General features: G+C 38.7%; 1 protein-coding gene across 1 annotated transcript; it reads left to right on the top strand.

The window, feature by feature from the left end:
• The first annotated feature begins 57 nt into the window (after nucleotides 1–57).
• On the top strand, nucleotides 58–15207 carry LOC114354081 (Ran GTPase activating protein). The gene is made up of 11 exons (XM_028306333.1): nucleotides 58–274; nucleotides 1129–1316; nucleotides 2538–2672; nucleotides 3637–3789; nucleotides 4107–4276; nucleotides 6027–6226; nucleotides 8922–9020; nucleotides 9580–9702; nucleotides 13251–13360; nucleotides 14001–14198; nucleotides 14993–15207. Exons 1-11 carry the CDS (start codon nucleotides 163–165, stop codon nucleotides 15185–15187), a joined length of 1683 nt encoding a protein of 560 aa, XP_028162134.1. The 5' UTR covers nucleotides 58–162; the 3' UTR covers nucleotides 15188–15207.
• Nucleotides 15208–15375: the final 168 nt, after the last annotated feature.

The raw sequence follows: 15375 nt of genomic DNA, 5'->3' as shown, positions 1-15375 counted from the left end.
ACCATTGATCCAAGTTTACGAACGGATTTAAAAAAAACTTCAAAAACGTCATGTCAGTTGTCAAAAAAATATAAAAAAGATCCGTTGATCGAGCGTTTGTTTCCATGTAATTTTGTTTGTGTACATATTTATTTAATCAATAGTAATTAATAACTTATAATTATGGCTACTTTCGACTTTAATTCCATTACGAAAGCTTTAAACGATCCTAATAGGACGACCAGTGGTGTTGATTTTTCGGGGAAATCTTTGAAACTGGACTCTGAACAAGATGGTAAGTTTCTCGCGCCTACAGCTCTATGCTTACATTAAATTGTGTCTCTCGGCCTTTATAATGAATTATTAAGGTCGATTTATCAAAAGCGCTAACAATAATGGGGTTTTTCGAGTGTTTTGTAAACATAACCTATCCATATTTAAATGTGCGCCTTTTTTCATCACGACGCTATTATTGTATTAAAACGACCTGTCCCGGCTTTCTTCGGGTGTAATTACATTACACAAACCTACATTGGAGTCATATGTAAAGCCTATATTAAGGTCTCTTCAGTATTTTCTGAGATTTACCACAAAATATATTTCAATGAAAATGAAAAAAATCTTTATTTATTATCTATCATTAGGTTAAAGGTCTTTAAGCGAATACTATTACAAAGTGGATGATTAAGAAGATTATAAAGTATGGAATATATTATCTTACTAGCTTTTTTACTACTAGTACAATTATTTTTGAATAAATATTTAGGTTTACTTTTGTTTTATTTATTTTTTTGTAAATAATATACTCAATGTTATCTCCTAAAAATATTTAATACAATAATTACTTTAAAAATAAATATTTGTCTAGTTCTTTTTTAATGATGGCGCGAAGACATTTAGTTATAATTACTAATCTTTATGATTTACTAGCTTTTGCCTGCGGCTTCACCCGCATGAAATTTAGTTTGTCACATATCGTCATAAATTATAGCCTATATGTATGTTATTCTGGGTTATAAACAATAATACTGTAAAATTTCATCAAAATCCGTTCAGTACTTTTTGTGTGAAAGACTAACAAACATCCAAACTTTCGCATTTATAATATTAGTAGGATTACTTACTTATTAATCTTTTCTCAATCCCCAGCGCAACCAATCGTAGAAGCGATCAACAAATGCCCGGACCTCCAGTATCTGACCCTAACCGGCAACACGCTGGGCGTGACGGCAGCGCAGGCCATTGCCAAAGCGTTGGAGCACCATCCCGAGCTGAAAGTTGCTAAGTTCTCCGATATGTTCACTGGGAGGATGAAGACGGAGATACCTCCGGCGCTGGTGAGTTTTATACTAGTCTGGTCTGCGAGCACATAGAATTTTGTCCAATGACCCCAAGCTACCCATCCTTATCGCTCACGCGTAATTATGTTGCTGTCGCGCTCGCACACTCTTTCCACAGTCGCGACAGCAATATAATTACGCGCGAGCGATATGGATGGGTAGCTTGGGGTCATTGGACATTATTCTACGTGCTCACAGACCGGGCTTTAGATGTGTACAGAGCTTCAAAGAGTTTGTGACACCCAATGTGGCCAAAAAGTTGACAACACAACCTTAATTCAATTGTCAAAAGACGTGTTGCATAAATATTGGTTACTTTGGGTGTCACGAACTATTTGTCACTGTTGTATGTGAAAATAGTGATGAAGTGTGAACGCAACTCGTTTTGTGTTGTCTATGCACATCTCTACTCTCTCCGGTCTATGGTCACGGTGTGCGCGTTTCTATTGTTTTATTTGTTTGATAAAATAAAACCAAGTTTATTTCCAATCTAAAGATTTATTATTTCATCAAATAGTTTGAATATCTTTTCTCGTTTTCGTAGCATTTTTCATTGATGCCCTGCTTCTCTTAGGCCGCTGCCTCGAACTTTGCAGGCAGTGGCGCGGAAGCGGCAAGAGTTTTTGCGTAAAATCCATTGGCTAATCTAGGATTATTTATCAGGCAATTAGTATCATACCTCAGAAGAGAGTTCTATAGGTATACATTTTTGAATTGGTAGCCCACCATCCTGGGGGGCACCAGATCATTCTGAGGGATAGATATATGTGCATGATATAAGACCGGCCCTCGAAAACAGCGGCGCGATAATCAAGATGTTGTCTCCATTGTTCAGAAATTTCGCTCGCAAACATCAACAATCTAAATTTTGCAGGACTTGACTTATGGTCCTATGTCCCCTAGATGGGGCAGAGGCCGTCCACAACAGTCCTCCATCGCATTCGGTCTTGAGCTTCGCGTTTGACCTCGCTCCAAGTCTTGCCGATCTTCTTCGCCTCGTCTGCCACAGTGCGCCGCCAAGTTTGCTTGGGACGACCACGTTTGCGTTTTCCTTGGGGGTTCCAATCCAGAGCCTGCTTCGGGATGTGATCGGGGTCCCTTCGGAGAGTGTGGCCAATCCAGTTCCACTTGCAGGGCTTGATTTTCCAGGGCCAGCCTATAAAATTATTTTTGATGTGCCCAATCTTTTTCAAAACTAATAAAGACATCCCTCCACAGAAAGCGCTAGGCGACGGCATGATAACGGCCGGCGCTCGCTTGCAGTCGCTAGACCTCAGCGACAACGCGTTCGGGCCTATTGGAGTGGAGGGACTCGCTAAGTTGCTGGAGAGCGAGGTCTGCAGCCAACTTCAGGTAAGCGACAGAGGATAGTGTTAAGGGGTATTATGATAGGACAGTGATTCGACTGCGAAGACGATTTTGGTAGCCCGCGAGAGTTAAATAAACTGAACTTATCTTAACTAATTATAGAAAAACGGTATCTGGATCCTACTCCCCAATATCTAGACTCTGTAAATTGTATAATGAGTACAGCACTGAACTAGACTTATTTGGCATGTCGATTAATAAATTTAGGCGTCAAGCACACTTATTAGATAAGTAGATCAATGTCTACAGTAACATACCTACTATTACTTTCATTATGCATGCTGTGTTTGCCCATTTCATATATTGTACAATTAGAAATTAAGTTAGAATTTAGTAATATAATACAAGTATTATTGTACAATTGTTCGCAGACCAATAAAATAAATAAACTTATTTTAAAATGTACTATTCGCGCCAAGAACACTGACTATCTATTTACCTATAAATTATAGGTACTCACACGCTTCGGTCGGTCGTAACGTGCTAAAAGGAGTAAGAGTGACTATTCTCTGACAGAATCACACATGGCAAAAGACAAGACTGGTTGATGTGAACTCATTGCTACAAATTCATACACCTTGTATGATTTTTATATCATATCACGATATCGTCGTCTGATCGCCATCGCGCACGCAGCTTACACGAGTTGCTTGGTTGAATCTTTAGTTAAAGTCCAGTCGCCGAGCACGTAGAATTTTGTCTAATGACCCCAAGCTACCCATCCTTATCGTTCGCGCGTAATTATGTTGCTGTCGCGACTGTGCGACGGGCGCCCGCAGTGAGTGTGCGAGCGTGACAGTAATATAATTACGCGCGAGCGATAAGGATGGGTAGCTTGAAGTCATAGGACGAAATTCTACGAGCTCGGCGACCAGACTTTAGCTTACCCTAAAGTTTAGTCACACATTTGTTTCATTACAATAACATTTCTGTTGTAACATTCTCACAGGAACTCCGTCTAAACAACAACGGTCTCGGCATAACCGGGGGCAAGCTCCTGGCCAAAGCGCTGTCAACCAATCCTCGCCGGCTTAAAGTATTCGTTGCGGGACGGAACAGACTCGAAAATGATGGGGCTAAGGCGCTGGCTGCTGTTTTTAAGGTAACACATTTGTTTTGTATTAAAAATCTTTTTTTTTTCTATAGTCTGATCTGCCTGTGAGCACATAGCATTTTGTCCAATGACCCCAAGCTACCCATCCTTATCGCTCGCGCGTAATTATATTGCTGTCGCGACTGTGCGACGGGCGCCCGCAGTGAGTGTGCGAGCGCGACAGCAACATAATTACGCGCGAGCGATAAGGATGGGTAGCTTGGGGTCATTGGACAAAATTCTACGTGCTCACAGACCAGACTATAAGTAAATAAATGTTTTTGATTTGATTCTATTAAATGTAATACTGTTTTTTATTTTTCCAGAACATGGGCACCCTAGAGGAAGTAGCGATGCCACAAAACGGAATATACCACGTTGGAATCACAGCTCTGTCCGACGCCTTCAAGCAAAACCCACGACTCAGCACTTTGAACCTTAACGACAACACAATAGGGCCTAAAGGCGCTGTGGCAATCGCGCAAGCGTTACCTAGGTAAGTTTGTATAATTTAGGCGATTGTGTAGCTTATGGTCATTGGTATAGAGTGTGTAATAGCTTAGCAATAGGGTCTAAAGGCGTTGCTGCCATTGCCCAGGCAAGTTAAGTAATTTTATAACTTACTAGCTTTCCGCCCGCGGCTTCGCCCGCGTCGAATTTTGTCTGTCACAGAAAAACTTTATCGCGCGCGTCCCTGTTTCAAAAACCGGGATAAAAACTATCCTATGTTCTTTCCCGGGACTCAAACTATCTCTATGCCAAATTTTATCAAAATCGGTTGCGAGGTTTAAGCGGGAAAGCGTAACAGACAGACAGAGTTACTTTCGCATTTATAATATTAGTTGGGATTGTCATTGGTATAAGGTGTATAAGAGCTTGAAAAAGAACCAGAGACTAAGCACTTTGAACCTTAATGATAACACAATATGGCTGAAAGTCGCTGCGGCTTTCGCACAAGCTTTGCCCAGGTGAGTTAGGCAATTTTGGACCTGGCCTCCATTAATTACGCGAGGCGTTAAGGGAGGGTCCTGGCAAATGTCACATAATTTTAACCGCCTCTGTGGTCTAGTGGTAAGATCACCTGCTTCAGACGCAGAGGTCCCGGGTTCGATTCCCAGTGGGGGCAGATTTTTCTGTTCGGTTTGGTTGGTGGTAGGGCTTGTTCTAAGTCCGCCTGGCTAGCTACCACCATCTTACCTAAGTCTGTCGCCATAACAACAATGTTAACAGCATTGTTGTGTTCCGGCAGTTAGAGGTAAGATAGCCAGTTCCTCCGTGTTTGAGGATTCCGGGTGAAGCTCGCTTCCACCTTCGGCCTGATCATCATTTACCATCAGATGAGATACATGCCAAGAGCTTTCGCGTTGTGGGTAAAAAAAAATGAATCGTTAATTTATAAGTGATCCCTATGGTATAGCCTGACCAGGAACATAAAAACCCTGGCATAGAGGCGCTTCAATTGCATTTGATAGTGCAACACTGAGTACAGTTGTACCTGTGTTAAATTAATAGGCTAACTTTATGTATCAGGATTCAGGATTACGGGCTAATTTGATATTTTCATGAATTAACAAAAAAATATTATTATAGGTAACCTGGTTTAAATAAATTAAATGAAAACATCAATCGAGCTAGTAGGATTTATTTTATTATTCATCAATAATCAAATTCAGAACTTGAATATTCAACTGCAATGTCTGCTCATGACCGCTACAAACTCGGTACTTCTTTCCCAATTCCATAAAATTCAACACTTAGAAAGTGACAAAAAACTTTAAAATAGGTAGTTGAAACAAACCACAGCTAATTTTCATAGTGGACTGTACTATACGATAAACATGTCAGTCAATTTGACACCCTTGTCGGAAAAATTATTCAATGAAAATATTGTCCGAACCCTTATTATTTCTCTTCGACAAATACTTGAACACATTGTGAACCACTTTTATTTCACGACTATAAAAAGATTTTAGCAATTTAATTCACAAAATCAATTGCGCACATTTAAAATAAAGTTTGTTTACACTTTGACAGCAATAGACTGACATGCAAGGTGACATATGAATGAAGTTTTCAGTTACTGTTGCCATTAAAAGAAATTAGTACCATTAGTTTTCCGCAACATGGCGAGGGTTTTTATGTTCCTGGTCAGGCTATAACAGGAATTTTGTTTTCATAGGGATCACTTAAAAATTTGGGATTGATGGTGAAAACGGATATGAATAACCTATTGTATATTGTTACAGCCTAAAAAACCTCAAGTCCATCAACTTCGGCGACTGCCTACTCAAAAGCAAGGGTGCCAACGCGCTAGCGAAAGCCTTCAAAGACAACACACACGTGTTAGAAACCTTGGATCTGAGCCACAATGAAATTGGGAGGGACGCGTGCATGGGCTTGGTTGATTCGGTGGCTGTGGGCGGGTTAAATAAACTGACGCTAGCTGGTAAGTGATCATCATTATCCTTCACCAGGCACCTTCAAATTAGAGCGCTTCATTTCCATACAATTTCTAGAAATTGGAGCATAGTTGTTGTTCGGCTCGATTCTAATTTGTATGAAAAATCGGCATCTCGGCCAAATCGGTGTAATGTGCTCACTTCCATACATGTCCATACTTATTAACAGCCCGACGCAACTATTGGCCGACAAAAAGTCGGTGGTCTGTGAATAGACTTAGTTTTAGAGCTGTTGAAGAGAAATGGCAATGCCAGATTTTGTATGGAAGGTGGCGTCTCTTTTTTTCGCGCGGCCATCGACCAAACTTTGTTTTTTGATAACAAAGTAGTGAAATAAACCAAACTTACTATGACATGTATACCTCTAAAGTCTGAACTGAGTTACAAGCGTTAGAAGTTTGATGATTTACATACTAGATTTGCTTTTTGCGCGCAAGTTTTGTAAGAAATTACAACAAAATATTGCGCTATTTTTTATTGCGCTTATTCTGATCCACACTGATGTCTGGAGCCTTTAATGGATGGTATTGTTTGTTTACACATACAACGTCAATATTTTGTTGTAATTTCTTACAAAACTTGCGCGCAAAAAGCAAATCTAGTATGTAAATCATCAAACTTCTAACGCTTGTAACTCAGTTCAGACTAGTCTGAACTGAGTTACAAGCGTTAGAAGTTTGATGATTTACATACTAGATTTGCTTTTTGCGCGCAAGTTTTGTAAGAAATTACAACAAAATATTGCGCTATTTTTTATTGCGCTTATTCTGATCCACACTGATGTCTGGAGCCTTTAATGGATGGTATTGTTTGTTTACACATACAACGTCAATATTTTGTTGTAATTTCTTACAAAACTTGCGCGCAAAAAGCAAATCTAGTATGTAAATCATCAAACTTCTAACGCTTGTAACTCAGTTCAGACTGAGTTTAGAGGTATACATGTCATAGTAAGTTTGGTTTATTACACTATTTTGTATCCAAAAAACATGGTTTGGTCGATGGCCGCGCGAAAAAAAAAGACTCCAATTTCCGGCATTGTCTTTTAGGAGACGTTTTTTGGTATAGTTCCAAAATACTGAACTGTCCTATCCATGACATTGGCAGTGGGGCGCCACCGTCAATACCGGATCGCTGGTTCCGATTTTTGCCATGTTGGAAACCATTTAGTTGAACGATGGTAGCGCCCCCCTGTCATTGAGTTTGGTGGGACAGTTCAGTGTGGGTCATCTATATAGATGAACTACACTGAACTGTCCTTTATTTGACACTGACAGGGGGGCCACCGTCAATAGCGGATCGCTAGTTCCGACTTTTGCCACGGGTGGAAACCATATAGTTGCACGAAGATGGTGGCGCCCTGCTGTCAATGTCGTCGGTGGGACATTTCAGTGTAGTTCATCTATAAAGGTTTGTATTGTCACGCAGTAGTTGTTAAACAGACAATGGTTCATAAAAAAGTGAAAATGGAATGGTCGTGCAAGCAGCACGGACGTAATGTGCAGCGCCATCTATGGTTCTTTATGTGAATTAGTTCGGTAAAGGTGAGAAGAATCATAGATGGCGCTTTACAAACATTTTATAGATGACGCTAAATATGTATGGGTTTGGAACAAGAACATAGTTTTACCACAGAATAATAATAAGTACTACGTACAGAAGTTTTACTTCGCGAAGGTGTTTAAAAAAATGTATTTTTTTATTTTATTTTTATAAAAAAGGTTCACCAACAGCTTATACACTAATACATATTAGATAATTTTAAACTTATTCTACAGTATCTTACTAAATGTAAAGCCACTTACTGGCGAACACAACTTGCGTTTACATTAAGAAGACTTCAATAATAAATACCAAAATATACCATAATTACTATTCTTTGGTTATAAAAAGATATAATATAATAAAAATCTATGTAATGTTTTTTTTTTTATGTATGTATGCTCAATGTCATTAACAATATGGTGTAATTTAGCCTGTCTCAAGAGTCAAGCACCATTTTGTTGACAAACGTCAGTGTTCGGCACTGCGCCGAAGCTATAGGGCTGACTTCGGTAAAATGATGTGACGTGAGGTGCCAAACTGCGGAAAATGGCGGAGGAAATACGTGATTTAGCATGAATTATCATGAATAATATTAACTACTTATTTACCTCTCAGTGTCTTCAGGCAACTTAAAAAAGTACATTCTGTGTTTTTATTATTATTTAGGCAGTTAAATACTGCACAGTATTTAGTATCGGCACTGCGCCGAAGCTATAGGGCTGACTTCGGTAAAATGATGTGACGTGAGGTGCCAAACTGCGGAAAATGGCGGAGGAAATACGTGATTTAGCATGAATTATCATGAATAATATTAACTACTTATTTACCTCTCAGTGTCTTCAGGCAACTTAAAAAAGTACATTCTGTGTTTTTATTATTATTTAGGCAGTTAAATACTGCACAGTATTTAGTACACCATTTTCTTTATTTTCTTCCATCATACACAAGAATACGCGTGCGTGAGTCAATGTTCGCTCGTATGTGAGGCCTTGTCGAATAGTATCCTGTAGGTGGGCCATCGTGCGTGTTTTGTTTTCGATGTAAACTCGCGGTGATGAACAGGCCTGGTTTTGCTTAGAGCTCTTTAAAAAAAACTGGAAATGTGAATAAAATAAAATTAAATTTTATTTGTTTCAGGAAACAGTTTAGGCGGAGCGTCCAACAAAAAGTCGATTCGGGACAAGCTAGGCGCACGAGTCGAACTGAGCGACGGGGAAGGAGGCAGCGACGACGAATGTGAGTTGATCCTAGTGTTGTCTAATAATCGATTTATCAGTAATCGATTATCTATACCTCTATACTTAATATTATAAATGCGAAAGTAACTCTGTCTGTCTGTCTCGCTTTCACGCCTAAACCACTGAACCGATTTTGATGAAATTTGGCATAGATATAGTTTGAGTCCCGGGAAAGGACATAGGATAGTTTTTGAAACAAGGACGTGCGCGATAAAGTTTTTCTGTGACAGACAAAATTCCACGCGGGCGAAGCGTACAATCACAGTATAATGGCTCAAGCCTTGCGTGACAAAAAGTATTTCAATTGAATTGGTGTCGAATTCGAGCTAATGGAAACAGAGCGTAAGGGTAAAACTTAATGGTTTTATTATTCGCGACTTCGTACGCGTGGACCCCGTTTTACCCCCTTAGGGGTGGAGTTTTGTAAAATAAAAGGAACCATGAAAATTTGAGACTCCTAGCACTTGTAGTTTCTGAGATTTCGTGTGAGTGATTGAGTCAGTCATCTTTCGCTTTTATAATAATAGTAAAGAAATTGAATTTGAATTTGTTGACAGATGTAACGGATTCCGACGAGGATGGGTCTGAAGAGGACGACGAGTCGGACAACGATAGCGGAGACGAAACTGAAATCAACGAATCCGCGGACATCGTGAAGGACATCAGTTTGGACTCCTCAGGTTTGTACTACAGGTCTAGATCATATCTGAGCCATTGAAAGAAAGAAAGAAAGAAACATTTATTGCCATGGACATCACAAAAGACAAAAGAGGTAAAATTAAAAAAAAGCAAATAAGACATTGGGTGAGTTTGGCGGAAAATAGCACTTCCAATGCTATTTTCCGCCAAACGCAAATGGAACTGCTAAAAAAAATAATGAAACACGTCACTGTTCCAAATAACTTCTAAGTACAAAAATCTACATAATAGTTCCAAAATACTGTGGGTATAGACAAAGTGCAAATTATAATCGCAAACCAGTCGATAAGTGGTCGAAAAGCCCCTTTTTGTATGGAGTTTTGACGGATTCGATTTTCGATTCGATCAAAAAGTGCGTTTTGTCTAGGGGGGCTGAACTGTCCTATGCATGACATTGACAGTAGGGCGCCACCGTCAATACCGGATCGCTGGTTCCGATTTTTGCCATGTTGGAAACTATAAAGTTGAACGATGGTAGCGCCCCCCTGTCATTGAGTTTGGCGGGACAGTTCAGCGTGGGTCATCTATAGGCGTGACGTAACGCGTCATTTCAACTCGATGTAGCAAAATAATAATTTAATTAGTAAGGAAAATAAAAAACACGAGTCTAATATCTGTCTGACGGACAAATAATTTTAATTTTGTCATCTAGCCTATTTGTAAAGATTTCATAATGACGATAATCGCGACTCTCATCCAAAATTAGTATACAGACAGCATAATAATTAGGGTAAACCACCCAATCATTGGCACTCTACCAATTTATTGGCATGCTCCAGTTTTTTAAGAAAATTAAGATTGTTTGTAGCCAAACCTTATATTTTTTAGTAGAAATTGTAGAGTAATATCATTTATTACTCAACTGGCTACACACGTTTTTTATTTTTTCAAACATCGCGGCGCTTCAACCATTTGTTTGACAAACCGGGACCTGTGCGGAAAAAACAATCGAAATATTCGTTTTTTACTAAGGTAAGAGCTATCATAATCTTTTAAAAAAATGCAAATCTATTTTGTTGTTCTTATACACAATCATTTTGTCTTATTATTGAATATATTAACTGCCTTTTTAAAACATTATTTTATAATTTAACCGCCAACTTTTAATTATTTATGGTGTGCCAACATTTGGTATGCGTAAAATCTGTTTATCCATTTTATTGGCACACATGCCAATAAAAGGGTATTTAAAATAATTTGAGTTTATTAAAAATTATACCTTGTTTGTCTCAAAATTGAGTTTAAATTACATTTAAAATATTTCCTAACGTTTTGGATACACCAATCCAAATGTTGGCCCACTGCCAATTACATAAAATCCATTTATTGGCACGGGTGTCAAACATTGGTTAAAAAGGTGCCAATAAAAAATATTCTCTTTTCAGCCACTTTCAAAGCCTTTCAAAGTCTTATTCCACTAATCCCCGTTGACAATCCCCGTCAACGGGGATTAGTGAACTTTTTGTTCATTAATCCCCGTTAACGCCAATGGAGTTTATAATGGGGATTAATGAACTAAAAAGTTAATTAATCCCCAGTACGTTAAAAATAAAATACTAATGTAAGAATCAGGTACCTTCTATTTATTATTGGATAAGAACTCACTTATTATTTTTATTATCAAATCAAATTAAATTTAAGACTGATTACAATACTTAAAAAAAATTACCTGATTAACCAAAAGCACTATGGATATTGAATCGTTATTCCCCATTCATCATTTAAAAGAAGATGGAAACGATTACATACAAATTTGGGCCAAGATGTAACAAGATAAAAATGGTGTAAATTAATAGCTTTGTAATCAGGCTTCAATTTAATTTAATTTGATTATAAAAAAATTCAATAAGTGAGTTCTTATTCAATAATAAATTGAAGGTGCATGATTCTTACGTTAGTATTTTATTTTTTAACGTAGTTTTCTGAATAAAGAAAAATTAAATAAAGTAATGGGGATTAATGAACTAAAAAGTTCCATTGGCGTTAGCGGGGATCAATGAATAAAAAGTTCACTAATCCCCGGGATTAGTGGAATAAGCCTTTGAAAGGCTCTGAAAGGCTTTAAAAGTGGTACCACGGTCTACTATACAATAATTCACATTGAAACATCCTGATCATCGCTCTAAACCCGGTCCGTTCACAATTTTAACTGACGAGGAAGAACAGCTTTTTGTTGACTGGATAAAATAAAAATCAGTAGCAAAAAAGGATTTCCGAAGAGAAAAGAAGATTTGATAAAAGTGTTTATGGAAAGTTTAAAAGCGTTTGAACTGATATGGTATGTTCCTATACAAATAAATGTTACTTTTCTTTTAAAAAAGGATTTTATTTTGTTTATTTCTATCATGAATTATCTTTAAATAGATAATAGATGATGTAGAATACTCTTTAAAACCTCTACATAAGACCTAGCAGCTATTTTTCAGTCTTGCGAGAACAGTGCCAATAATAGGTAATTATCACTGCCAATAAAAGGTTTGGCTATGCCAGTAACTGGTATTTTGAGGTAATTTTTTAAAAGGTACACCATATTGATTAAATGATTTAATTTATTAATGATAAGTACTTTATAATATTCTCCAAAGATTAAAAGACCAATATAAATGTTTCTTTCTTTGATAAAACATATTTTTACATGCAAATTTTACCGGTTTTGTGAAGTAGCTGCTTAAAGTGCCAATAATTGAGTGGTTTACCCTATCATTGATATTTAATATTCAACCGTATATTTGTGTGGCGCTAGTGCTAATATCCAGTGATATTATACTTGTTTTGAAATGTATGATTAGTTGACAAAAACGCCATCAACTAGATATAAAAATCTATGGAAGAATTGTGTTTTGACGCCTATTAAAAGTTCGTCAATCAATTGACTGCTGTTCTCAAATACCCTATGAATATCAGTTTTAATAAAACCACAGAATAATAATAAGTACTACGTACAGAAGTTTTACTTCGCGAAGTTATTTAAAAAAATGTATGCTCAATGTCATTAACAATATGGTGTAATTTAGCCTGTCTCAAGAGTCGAGCACCATTTTGTTGACAAACGTCAGTGATCGGCACTGCGCCGAAGCTATAGGGCTGACTTCGGTAAAATGATGTGACAAACTGCGGAAAATGGCGGAGGAAATACATGATTTAGCATGAATTATCATGAATAATATTAACTACTTATTTACCTCTCAGTGTCTTGAGGCAACTTAAAAAGTACATTCTGTGTTTTAATATTATTTAGGCAGTTAAATACTGCACAATATTCAGTACACCATTTTCTTTATTTTCTTCCATCATACACAAGAATACGCGTGCGCGAGTCAATGTTCGCTCGTATGTGGGGCCTTGTCGAATAGTATCCTGTAGGTGGGCCATCGTGCGTGTTTTGTTTTCGATGTAAACTCGCGTAGATGAACAGGCCTGGTATTACCATCTGATGGATTTTTCATTCGCGAAAACCCTCATTGACTGCTGTTCTTAAATACCCTATGAATATTAGTTTTAATAAAACTATCAACTTTTCTTTTATCAGGAGTGGAAGAAATCGAAACGGACGTGGGCAAATTCCTCAGAGAGCCGACGATAGAGAACCTGAACCGGTTAGGCGCAAATGCTGCTGACGTCATAGACACACATCTACAGGTAAGAAATTAGTCTTGCAAAACTGTTCAAATATATTTGCGCAACGTATTTGCAAAGAGGAAAACTTTTTCAAACATCAGTGTTCTTACCATGAGTTTAAGTTAGGTGTGCTTGCTAGCGACTGCGTAAAAAAAATGTCATGAAATGTATGACAAAATGTATAGCGCCCCTAGCGGCTACTTTCAAGAACTAAAATCTTCATACATTCTTTTGACGTACTTGCTAGCGAGTGCACCACGTAAACTCATACAAGTACAAGGACAAACATGTGTGTACACATCTTGACACATATCTGTGAACGACATTATAGAAAACAGCCTTCAATGGCAGGAATGTTAAATTTTTCTTTGATTTTAGACCTTATGATAAATTAATAAGATTCAATGTTGGGTGGCTATATACTCGTATGTAGCCAGTACCCTTTAAAGTCATTATTTACCTGTCATCATCATCATCATCATTTCAGCCACATGAACATAGGCCTCCCCCAATGATTTCCACATCGCCCGGTTGGTAGCGGCCTGCATCCAGCGCCTTCCTGCTACCTTTATGAGGTCATCGGTCCACCTTGTGGGTGAACAACATCCTACGCTGTGTTTTCCGATAGTTCCCTATATAACCTAAATTTTCTTTGTTGCAGTCAATAAAAGACACCTCAGATCTCATACAAGCGTACGTCGAAGCCACCTTCTGCGTCTCAGGGTTATCAGACCAGAACGCTTCAGCAGCAGAGGTCGCGAGGAAAATGTACCCTCTTCTAGTCAAGAGGGCAGGCCAGAGACACGCGGCGGCCTGGGTTTTGGCTGACACCATGCTAAGAGGATTGGGGCTGATCAAGGTAGGATGGGTGACCGCCAAAACTGTCCTAGAAAGCCTTCCACGTGTAGATCAAAAGTACCAGGACAACATAGGTTCCTACAGAGTTCTTCAGTAAGTAATAAGGGTCTGGAGCTGGTCAAAGTAGGATGGGTGACCGCCCGTTAGTAGCTTAAAACCTTCATTGACAGCTTGCGACTCCATGTCATAGTCAACCTGTGGTCAAAATTGGATGGGTGACCGCCAAAACTGTCCTAGAAAGCCTTAAATTCGTCCACATCTTGATCAAAAGTACCAGGACAACATAGGTCCCTACAGTTCTTCAGTAAGTAATAAGGGTCTGGAGCTGGTCAAAGTAGGATGGGTGACCGCCCGTTAATAGCTCATAACCTTGCAAAGTAACTTTGCAACTCCATCTGGGGTCAATATTGGATGGGTGACCGCCAAAACTGTCCTAAAAAGCCTTAAATTCTTCCTCATTTAGGATCAAAAGTACCAGGAGAACATAGTTCCTAAAGAGGTCTTCAGTAACAATAAGGAGTAATTCTGGTCAAGGTATGATGGGTGACCGCTTGTTCGCCAAAACTATCCTAGAAAGCCTTGAAAACATAGTTCCACAGAGCACGCATCTTCAGCTTATTTCCTGAGGTCGTCAGTCCATCTTGTAGGTTTACGCTAAGTTTTCAGAGCTCTCCACTTTAAAACCTGTTTATTCAGCAAAACTTTTTGGCCTCATCTCACATTCAGAGCTCTCCACTTTAAAACCTGTTTATTCAGCAGAACTTTTTGACTCACATGAAACGTCTCTTTCCACAGTCGGAAAACAAAAACTACAAGATCAGATGGCTCATCCCACCTTGCTTCACTTGTCTGGGGTCAGTAATCGAACTGGCGTACTTTCCTGCTGCCTTACGAGACACTCTGCGCTTCTTCATCAAGTCAAAACTCCCTCTACTACCCTCAGAAACAAGCGAGGCTGTCAAAAAAAGCACAATGTTGCTAGTAGATTAATAAATCATTTGATGCCAAAATTTTGTTTTATTTATGATCGTAAGACGCGCCCCACAATTCTTCCGCTAATGTTTGAGTGTTATCATCGGTCCACGCTAATGCTCCATGAGTGCACACGCACACTACAGTAATGCCTTACGGCTTGCTCGGACCACGCTCCCCGCACCCCGCGCGACCGGGACCAAACA

This window comes from Ostrinia furnacalis, unplaced genomic scaffold (assembly GCF_004193835.3).
Source record: "Ostrinia furnacalis isolate ACB-3 unplaced genomic scaffold, ASM419383v2 OfSCF1914, whole genome shotgun sequence".
Lineage (NCBI taxonomy): Eukaryota > Metazoa > Arthropoda > Insecta > Lepidoptera > Crambidae > Ostrinia > Ostrinia furnacalis.
Note: the sequence above shows the minus strand (reverse complement) of the source record. Positions and strands in the feature narration are given on the sequence as shown.

Coding starts and splice junctions, on each gene's coding strand:
- LOC114354081 (XM_028306333.1), top strand. CDS start 163: ATGGCTACTTTCGACTTTAATTCCATTACGAAAGCTTTAAACGATCCT. Junction 9,021..9,579: donor AGGAGGCAGCGACGACGAAT/GTGAGTTGATCC, acceptor ATTTGTTGACAG/ATGTAACGGATTCCGACGAG. Junction 13,361..14,000: donor TCATAGACACACATCTACAG/GTAAGAAATTAG, acceptor TCTTTGTTGCAG/TCAATAAAAGACACCTCAGA.